General features: G+C 45.2%; 1 protein-coding gene across 1 annotated transcript in view; it reads left to right on the forward strand.

Moving 5' to 3' along the window:
* Positions 1 to 8,694, forward strand: part of dgke (diacylglycerol kinase, epsilon) — a 28,809-nt gene extending 20,115 nt beyond the window's left edge. The window contains exons 6-9 of the mRNA XM_043715242.1: positions 391 to 462; positions 2,333 to 2,460; positions 6,436 to 6,547; positions 7,133 to 8,694. Coding sequence (XP_043571177.1) covers positions 391 to 462; positions 2,333 to 2,460; positions 6,436 to 6,547; positions 7,133 to 7,306 — 486 coding nt within the window. The 3' untranslated portion in view covers positions 7,307 to 8,694. The remainder of the gene's footprint in view (positions 1 to 390; positions 463 to 2,332; positions 2,461 to 6,435; positions 6,548 to 7,132) is intronic.
* Positions 8,695 to 10,757: the final 2,063 nt, after the last annotated feature.

Here is a 10,757-nt window from a genome sequence, read left to right on the forward strand (position 1 = left end):
AGTGGGGGGGGGTTGTTGTATGGGGGATGGGGACAGTGGGGGGGAGTTTGTTTTCTGTTTAAAAGAGTGGTGCAATCTTTAGTTTCAGGTTAAAAGTGTTGAGGCAGCTTTACTCTGTATCTCACCGTCTGCTGTGCTTGCCTTGAGATGAAATTTCCCGTGGTACTATCAGGACTGTGGGATGGATCAGGATTTAGTTCAGTACACTGTGTGCACCACTCACTGCCTGTCCCACACTCCACGAATATTTTGTATTGTAGCTGTAATATCCAGGTGTAATCACTCATTCCAGACTGCATTCCTGGTAGGCATTGTGTTAATTGACAGAGTTTCTTGCACTGGATTCAGCCCTGGAATTTCTCACATTTCTGTTATTTATTTCATGAATAGGCTGTTTATTTCTTCTATGGGACCAGAGACTGTTTAGTTCAAGCTTGCAAGGACCTGGATCAGAAGATTGAGGTGAGTTTCCTGTTGTCAGCATTTCAAAGCTCAAGTTTATTGTAAAGGTGGGTTTGGTGATAGTGTTTGGGCTTGAGTGATGGGTGAGCTCAGCGATAATGTGGACTGGGCTGGAGGATGTGAACACTGGTGGGAAAGGGGCTTGGTTTGGGCACTGGTCTGAGGCTTTATCTCCCTGCAAGCTGATCCTGTGGCTCAGACCGGCAGGAAAACCAGATTAATCTTCCTAGTAAAATAAAATGCTGGAAATTTGAAAGAAAAACAAATTGCTGGAAAAACTCAGCAGATTTGGCAGCATCTGTGGACAGAAACAGAGTTTCGAGTCCAGTGTCTCCTCTTTAGCACTGGTAGCTAGGAAAAGCTGGAGATGTTGAGGGAGCCCAGAAAGAGAGACAAAGGGATAGATGATAATATGCTAATGAGAAGAGGTTGATGCTGGGGACAGTAAATAGGTGATAAGGGGTTGGCTGTGCTGCCAGTGTCATTGCCAGGGCCCAGAGTGTGGGCGTGAGTAAAGGACAGGGAGGGCAGTGTACAGGTTTTAAAATTATTGAATTCAATATTGAGTCATAGAGGCTGCAGGATCCCAAGCTGAAAATGAGTTGCTATTCTTCCAGCTTGTGCAGAGCTTTACTGGAGCACTGCAGCAAGCCTAAGGCAGATGTTGGCCAGGGAACACAGCGGAAGGCAGCTGGAAGCATGGGTCATGTTTGTGGACAGAACGTAGGCATTCTGCAGAGTGGTCACCCAGTCTGCATTTTTTCTGTCTGGTGTCGAGGCGACCACATTGTGAGCAGCAAATATGTTAGATTAATTTAAGTGAAGTAATGGTAAATTACTGCTTCAGCTGGAAGGTGTGTCTGGGGCCTTGAATAGTGAGGGAGGGAGGGAGGGAGGGAGGAGGTAAATGGGCAGGGGTTGCACCTTCTGCGGTTCCAATTGCAAGTGGCATCATAACAAATGTATTGGAGATGGAGAAACTGGGAGAATGGAATAAAGTCTTCCCTGGGTGTGAGGATGTGTAATCAAGGTAACTGTGGGAGTTGGTGGGTTTGTAGTGGATATTGGTGACCAGCCTATCCCCAGGAATGGGAACAGATGTTGAGGAAAGGAAGGGAGGAGTCAGAGATGGACCAGATGAAGGTGAGAGCAGGGTGGAAATTGAAAGCAAAATGAATAAACTTTTCCAGTTCTGGACTAGAGATGGAAGCAACACCAATGATGTCATCGATATACCAGAGAAAGAGTTGTGGGTGGTGGCCGGAGTAGTTCCCGAGCAATGGATGTTCCACATACCCCACAATAAGACAGGCAAAACTGTGCAGATACCCATGGCCACCCCTTTGAGAGGAGTTTGAGGAGTTGTTCAAAGTGAGTTTGAGTTTGACCAGGTGGAGGAGGGTGGAGGTAGTAGATGGGGACATCTCAGCTCTTTCTCTCCAGGAAGAAGTGGAGTGCCCTGAGACCACCCTGATGGGGGAATGGCTGTGTCGGGGGATTGTATGTCCATGTGGCTGCAGCCCACAAACTGGAAATTCTGAAACTGACATAAAGCATCAGACAACCCGCAGATGTAAGGGACTAGACGAGAGTAATCTTGGTTTTCTGGTCGATCTGTACTTGCTGTGTGCAAATTGCTCACATGCCAGCACTTCAAAGCTGGATTCAGTGGCTGAAAGTGTCTGGGAAATCCTGGTGGGCTGGGTGTGCTTGTAGAATCCATCCTGTCACTAACCCTTGTCAGTCACCCTTTTCCTGGTGGGCCCTCTTGCTTCTAATAAGTCCTATGGGGAGAAAGGCGCCTCTGCTCTCTCTCTCAATCTATCCTTCTTTGCTTTTTCTCTTCTGTACCACCTCACCCAAAACACAGTTGGAGCTGGATGGGGAAAGAATTGCATTGCCGAAACTGGAAGGGATTATCGTTCTCAACATTGCTTACTGGGGAGGGGGCTGTCGGCTTTGGGAAGGCACAGGGGACAAACCTTATCCCCCTGCCAGGTAAGTCTTACTTTAACAATAGGCTCAAAGCAGGTACTGAGAGGATGCTGTCCCATCTTGAGTGCTGGGATCCTGTGACATGTGTGGCACTAGCCTGTGCTCTTTACCCCTGAAGAGTGAGTGAGTCCTTTGGGGTTGAGAGCGAGCGAGTTCACCCCTTTGAGGAGGGGGAGTGAGTGAGTTAACCTCTTTTGGGGGTATGGGGAGAGAGAGCAAGAGCGAGTTAACCCCTGCGGTGGAGAGGAGACTTTCCCTTCAGGCAGTGGGGGAGAGGGCAAGTTAACACCTTGTTGGGGGTGAGGGGGGAGTGAGTTAACCCTTTTGGAGAGAGAGCAAGTCAGCTGTTTCAGGAGAGAGAGTATGTGTGTGTTAGTCAGTCCTTCATGGTGGGGGGGAGAGAGTTATACAGAGTGAGTGTTGTGATTTGGGGGTGAATCACTGAAGGAATGGAGTGTGGGTTTCAGTAAAGATGGGGGATTCTCATCATTTAACAAATGTTCGTGGGTCTTTTAGGACAGGATGTTGTTTGGCAAAGAACGAATCCAGTGTTGACTACATCAGTTTAACTACTAACACAAACACTGACAAAGGAAAGGTCAGCCTAGCTGATAGTAATATTGATATCTAATTGTGATCTGGCTCTGTATCGCAGCTGGAGAGGAGATTGGCAGAGAAGAAAAACAAGGTTGTGTCAGTGCAGTTATAGGTGAGAATCGTGTTCCACGTTGTGGTTGGGACAGACTGGAACACATAAGCTATGTATAGGTCTGGACAGTTAGCCAGCTTGTCCATTGTCCACCTCTTGGGAGTAGCAAAAGCTTTCAAGTTTCACAACATCCTTCCTGTAGCAGGGAGACCAGAATTGAACACAGCATTCCAACAGTGGTCTAACCAGTGTCCTGCACAACCACAACATGACCTCCCAACTCCTATACTCAGTGCACTGACCAGTAAAGGAAAGCATACCAAACACCACCTTCACTATCCTATCCACCTGCGACCCTACTTTCAAGGAGCTATGAATCTGCACTCCAAAGTCTGTTTGTTCAGCAACACTCCCCAGTACCTTACGTTTAAGTGTATAAGTCCTGCCCTGGGGAGTGATGTGCTTGCCCATTGGCTGATCTGATCAAGATCCCATTGTACTTTGAGGTAACCCTCTTCGCTGTCCACTACTCCTCCCATTTTGTGTCAGCTGCAAACTTACTAACTGTACCTCTTTTGTTCACACCCAGATCATTTATATAAATGATGAAAAGCAGTCTTTGTGGCACACCACTAGTCACAGGCCTCCAGTCTAAAAAGTAACCCTCCACCACCACCCTCTGTCTTCTACCTTTGAGTTAATTCTGTATCCAAATGGCTGGTTCTCCCTGTATTCCATCTGATCTAACCTTGCTAACCAGTCTATCATAAGGAACCTTATTGAGCACCTTACTGAAGTCCACATAGACCACATCCATCGCTCTGCCCTCGTCAATCCTCTTTGTTACTGCTTCAAAAACTCACTTAAGTTAGTGAGACATGATTTCCCTCCCAAAGTCATGTTGACTATCCCTAAAGACTTGAGTCAACTTCATCTTCCAGAAACCACAACTGCCAGCTTTCCTATCTCAATGCAAACTTCTTAACTGGTTCCATGTCACTGCTTCAATCTGACTCAAAATCACAACTAGATTCAAAACCCCCAACTCTGCAACCAACTCCCCCTCAATGTTGGGACTGACTTAGAAATTGTTTAATCAGAAGGACCCACTGAAGCCTGTTCCAGTAGAAGGGTACTGAGCTGGAATGTCCCATTTCTCTCTCCTCAATAACTTTCTGAACTGCTGAGTATTTCCAGCATTTCCTGTTTGGTTTAGATTTTCAGCACGGGCAGTGGTTTGGTTTTGTAATGAAAGCAAGGACTGATCAAAGGCTGGTTAAACCAAACCTATCCTCAGCATGACCCCTGCAATTGTTCAAGACAAAACACAGACTAGAATAGAAACACTTCTCAAACAGCACCATTAACAGGGAAGTGATGATGTGGGTGCTATGTCACTGGACTCTCAGGGTAATATTCTGGGGTCATGGGTTTGGATCCCACCATGACAGATTGTGAATAGGAAGGGTCTTTGTCTGAGGGTGGAGGAGTTCAAAATTAGGAAGTATATTTTAAAATGAGAGGAGAACTTTTTAAAAGGACATGAGGGGCAATCTTTTTACACAGAGTGGTTTATGTGTGGGATGAACTGCCAGGGGAAGTGGTAGATGCAGGTACAGTTACAACATTTAAAAGACATGTGGACAGGTACATGAATAAGAAAAGTCTCGAGGGATATGGCCCAACACAGGCAGGTGGGACTAGTTTAGTTGGGAAATTTGGTGGGCATGGACTAGATGGACTAAAGGATCTGTTTCCATGCTGTATGACTCCGTGACTGATGTACGTTCAGGCCAGCAATACTAATGAATGAATTTTTTGAAAAGGCACCAATGAATCCTTCCTTTCTCACTTTTCCTTTTATCAAATCTGCAATTGCCGTATCGTGGTGTTGAGCCAGGACAAGGTGCAGTCAGGACAATCACAACTGTCACGATAGTGCCATGTGCAAGTCCAGACAGCAGAACATTAGGCTCCACATCTAGATGTTTCCTCCATTTCCCCAGCTGAAGGGACAGAACCAAAGAATTCTCTATCGGGATAGAAAGTGATGTTTTCCAATCCAAAACTAGGATCCCCATACTAAACACAGGAAACGGCGAGGAAACTCCCAATCTGGTCACAATAGACTATGTATCATCACTAAAAAGCACGAAAATGGATAGGTGATGGATAATATTTAAAGAACAAATGCATTAATCACTGCAGTTATACATTCCTCTCAAGCAAAAGCACATGACAGGAAACAAGGCACAACTGTGGGTAAGAAAGGATATTTAAGACAGTATTAGATCCAGACAGGAGTCATATAAAGTTGCTTAGAAAAATAGCAAGCTTGAGGACTGTGATCATCACTAAAAAGCACGATAATGGATAGGTGATGGATAATATTTAAAGAACAAATGCATTAATCACTGCAGTTATACGTTCCTCTCAGGCAAAAGCACATGACAGGAAACAAGGCACAACTGTGGGTAAGAAAGGATATTTCAGACAGTATTAGATCCAGACAGGAGTCATATAAAGTTGCTTAGAAAAATAGCAAGCTTGAGGACTGTGAGCAAAGGAGATTCAGCAAAGGAGAAATAAGGGGTTAAATAAATGTGGAAAAATAGAAATTAAAATAAGAGACCAAGAAGATAGATGAGAGAAGAATGATAGACGCTGTCTAAATGGACTTTAGCAAAGGCTTTTGATAGGGTTCAACAAGGTAGACTGAGTGGTAAAGTCAGATTACATGGGATCCAGGCAGATGTTGCCAAGAAAATATTTACTAGGATGTTGTCGGGGTTAGAGGGCTTGAACTATCGGGAGAGGCAGAATAGACTGGAGCTATTTTCCCTGGAATGTTGGAGCTGAGAGGTTAATAAAATCATGAGAGGCATGGATAGGGTAAACAGACAAGGTCTTTTCCCTGACGTGCTTGAATCCAAAACTAGAGGGCATATGTTTAAGGTGAGAGGGGAAAGATTTAAAAGGGACCAAAGGTGCAACATTTTCACACAGAGGGTGGTATGTGTATGGAATGAGCTGCCAGAGGAAGTGGTGGAGACTGGTACAATTACCACATTTAAAAGGCATTTAGATGGGTATATGAATAGGGAGGGTTTATAGGGATTTGGGCCGGGTGCTGGCAAACGGGACTAGATTTATTTGTGATATCTGGTTGGCATGGATGAGTTGGACTGAAGGTCCTGTTTCTATGTTGTACATCTGTATAAGTTAATAATATGTCATTGTTCTGTAGGATGTAAAGTAATGGCAGCGTGTCCAATGTGGCTGTTTCAATGAATTGAGCTGAATAGATTCTCTGTCCCTCTACCTTACAGTCATAGTGACGGGCTGTTGGAAGTAGTTGGTGTTTATGGCTCATTCCATTGTGCTCAGATCCACGTGAAACTGGCCAACCCAGTCCGCCTGGGCCAAGCCTACACTGTCAGAGTAAGTACATACCTCTCGGAGCCTGAAGAGCACTCTGTGGTGGCAGAAACAATCCCAAAACAGGGCTTTCCTGACAGCAGTCACCACTGCAGCTTGAGTCCATGATGATGCAGGCGGAAGTGGGTGCTGTATGCCATGGTGTTTGGATGTATATATATATATTTTTTCCTTCAGGATGTTTGGTTTCTTAGGGGTATGCGGTCAGCATGTCTGGCTTTCCGGGAGTGGGGGGGATCCGTGCCTGGCCCTCCGGGAGGGAGAGGGGCCAGGTTTTGGGCTGGGTGCGGCTAAGGGTGCAGGGCCGATGCTGGATTTTCCAGGAGGAAGAAGGACTGGTTTTCCAGAGGGCAGGGGGAAGTGGAGAGGGGAGGGGCGATGCTGGATTTTCCAGGAAAGGGAGGGGCCAGTTTTCCCCAGGCAGGTGGGTGGCAGGTAGGGCGTTGCTGGATTTTCTGGGAGGGAGTAGGGCCGGTTTTCCGGGGTGGGGGGGGAGGGCAGGGGCAGGGTGCCTGTCTTTCAGGGTGGGGAGGGCAGCAGTGCTCAGTTGCTGCTCCTGGGTTGAATTTGTTTCTCTGTTTCTCCCAGCTGATTCTGAAGAACTCGATGATGCCCATGCAGGTTGATGGGGAACCCTGGGTTCAGGGACCATGTTCTGTTGTCATCACTCACAAAACCCAAGCTCTGATGATCTCACCATCAAAACGACAACCAGAGGAGGATGTCCAGAGTGCATCAGCACAAGGCACAGTGGAAAGCTGACACCGACATTCAGAATGGTACAGAGGCAATCCTGTCCAAACTGCCTCTCAACAGGGAAAGATGCACTTTACCAGAGTAACTTTACTCCTCTCAGCTTGAATGGTGATTAGCAGCCAAGAAACATCAGATACTGTGATTCATGAGAGCTGGAGGGAGGGAGTGTGAGCACTGGGGCTGGGGAAGCCCCTGATCCTTGGGATTGGGGCAACACAATTCCTTTGTGGGATAGGGGAAGTTGATCCATGCAGGACGTTGGAGGGACAACAGGAATCGGATGGGGAAGGATTTCTGAAGATATCTGCAAGTAATTTGAGTTCTTTTATAGAGAGAACTTTACTCTGAATTTAACCCCATGCTGTCCCTGTCCTGGAAGTGTTTGATGAGGACAGGGTCAGTATTAAAGTATGTAATCTTCCCAAGTACGACATTTACCAAAGGCAGCAGAATGTTCCTGTCTGCTGTCCGCCACTGGCTTGTTTAGTTGATGCAGCTCCACCCCCATTAGTGATTTCCAGCAGATAGAGTGAATTGGTTTAATTTTCACTGTTTCCCCCCCCAGACCGCCTTTCTGTTTTTGAAAGTTGTTATTTCTGGATCTTTGATGTGGTTTACAGTATATTTTTTGTCTTGCTGTGTTTGCACAGATTATGGACCTAATTGAGTCTTTGCACTGTGGCTGTTTACTGTGGTCATTGTTACTGCTTCATCCATATTCTTTTTGCAGGAGTCTGGATTGCACTGCTGATAGCTGACACTGTCTGAGTTGCAGGTCGACACTGACTAAAGACAGGTTAACATTTCTATATTCCATAACCAAATGAAAAGTCCCAACCTGCTTCCCAGGAAGTGTTCTCAAACACATTTTGACCCCGAGCCACTTCAGGAGATATTAAAACAGGTCTCAGCCTTGATGTAAAGACAGAGAGAGATTTTAAATGCCTAAGAGGTGACTCTGGGTCAAGTCTGAGCTCGAGCTTTGTGACCTTCATGAAAGTGCAGAACCAAGAGGCACTAGGGTCCAGGTTCTGCTATACCCCGGCCCTCTCAGCCCCTCATCAGTGGGGGTCAGGAAGTGAGGCTGCTCCTGGGGATTAGGGGAATGGAGCAGGGGGTGATGTTTGGGCTGTATTGAGCTGTTAACCTCAGTTCCATCCTGATCACGATGGGACTGATGCTGCTCTCAAACCAAATTCTGTCTCCTTTCCTGATTCCGAACATTGTTTCCACGTCACATTTTTATCTTCCATTGCTTCTGGGAGGTGTAATGTCAAGTATTCTCATTCCATCTGTTGTAATTTGTGTAAATGGGGAGGGAAGATTAATGTCCTGATCGTGGTCAAACTTTGTGACATCAATAATGTGAAATAAATTTGGGACTAGCTCTGAAAGAGTGTATCTTTTGTCTTCTGCTCCAGGTTAATATATAGAGTCAGAGTTTAGCAGCATGGAAAGAGACCCTTTGGCCCATTGTGGCAGTGCTGTCCATCAAATGTCTATCAATCTTAATCCCACTTTCCCTCACTTGGTCTGTAGCCTTGCTGCTATGGCCTTTCAAGCTTCACCTCTGTAGTTCTTAAATGTCTTGAGGGTTCCCATCTCTAGCACTCTTGCCTACCAGTGAGATCTTGGTAGCCACCATCCTTTGGATGATTTATTTTCCTCCAATCCCCTGAACTCCTAGGTGTCTCTGTTCTACAACACTGCCCAGGTTCCTACCATTAATTGTACAAGTCCTCTCAATTGAGAAAATGTTTTTCAGGATTATATACATGGTTCAAATTATATATATTTTTAGTATCGTTTATTGCAAGTTTAAATGTTTTTGAATCAGTAACATATGGGTTTTATATGTGTCTGAAGGTAATAATTAACTTTTAAACACTTCTGTAGCCATTGTGGCTTCTTTCAAAACAGATTGAGGCTTCACTTTACAATCAATAGTGTGTACATTGGTAGAGATTTACTATTGTTCCAGTTTAAGCACTGCTGCCTCACGGCGCTGGGGTCCCGGATTTGATTCCACCCTTGCACAACTGTCAGTGTGGAGATTTGAGAAGATTTGTAGCTCAGGTTGAGGTTCTGGATGTAAGTTTGCTTGCTGAGCTGGAAGGCTCGTTTTCAGATGTTTCGTCACCATACTAGGTAACATCATCAGTGAGTCTCCGGTGAAGTGCTGATGTTATGTCCCACTTTCTATTTGTGTGTTTAGCTTTCCTTGGATTGCTGATGTCATTTCCTCTGGTGATATCATTTCCTGTTCTTTTTCTCAGAGGATGGTAGATGGGTGTCCAAATCAATGTGATGGGTGAGAGAGTTCTAGTTGGAATGTTATGCTTCTAGGAATTCTTGTGCATGTCTCTGTTTGGCTTGTCCCAAGATGGACGTATTGTCCTAATCAAAGTGGTGTCCTTCCTCGTCTACTAGGATACTAGTAATAGTGGGCCATGTCTTTTTGTGGCTAGTTGATGTTAATGTATCCTGGTGGCTAGTTTTCTGCCTGTTTGTCTGATTTAGTTTTAGTTACAATTCTTGTAAGGCATTTTGTAAATGACATTAGTTTTGTCTGCTTGTTTGGGTTGGTTGCTGAGAAATTGGTGGACTTGTTCATTGGGTACCTATTCTTTCTGAATACACAGTATAGGTGATTTTCCTCTGCTCTTCACACTTCCTCTGTGCTGCATTGTGTGGTGGTTTGATGAAATAACAACCTAATGCAGCTTGCTTTGTGGATGTTGGGATGATTGCTTCTGTAGTTCAGAACGGAGGAACCTCAATTATCTGAACCACACAAGCAGGGAGTGTTTCATTCGGTTAACGTCCAGCCATGCATTGGGATCTTGCGATCTTGTTCGTATGATCTGAAGTTGGGTTAATTAAATGCTGGATAATCGAGATTCCTCTGTCAATGGTCTGTGTGTGTCGTCATTCTGTAGATGTTGGTTTGAATTTCCCCATTGACTGTTTGCTCTCCTGTGACATCTAGGAATGACAGTTTGTTGTTGTTTTCCTCCTCTTCAGTGAATGTTATGCCAGTAAGGGTACTACTGATGGTGTTGAAGGTTTACTCTAATTTGTTTCGTTTAATGATGATAAAGGTGTCACCCATGTAGTGGACCCACAGTTTGGGTTGGATGGTTGGCAGAGCTGTTTGTTCAAGTCTCTGCATTACAGCCTCTGCTAAGAACCCTGATATTGGAGATCCGTTGGTTTGTCTGTAGGTCTTGTTATTGAATGTGAAGTGGGTGGTAAGGCATAGGGCCACTAGCTTGACGATGTCATCTTTGCTGATGAAGTTGGCACTGTCTGGTGTTTGTGTCTTTGGTTCTTCTAGTAGTGTGATCTGGGTTTCTTTGGCCAGGTTGATGTTATTGGATGTGAACAGGGCTGTTACGTCAAAGGAGACCATTATTTGATCCCCTTCTATCTTGGTTTTTTTTGTTCAGAAATTCTT

This window comes from Chiloscyllium plagiosum, chromosome 24, assembly GCF_004010195.1.
Source record: "Chiloscyllium plagiosum isolate BGI_BamShark_2017 chromosome 24, ASM401019v2, whole genome shotgun sequence".
In the NCBI taxonomy this organism is placed as follows: Eukaryota; Metazoa; Chordata; class Chondrichthyes; order Orectolobiformes; family Hemiscylliidae; genus Chiloscyllium; species Chiloscyllium plagiosum.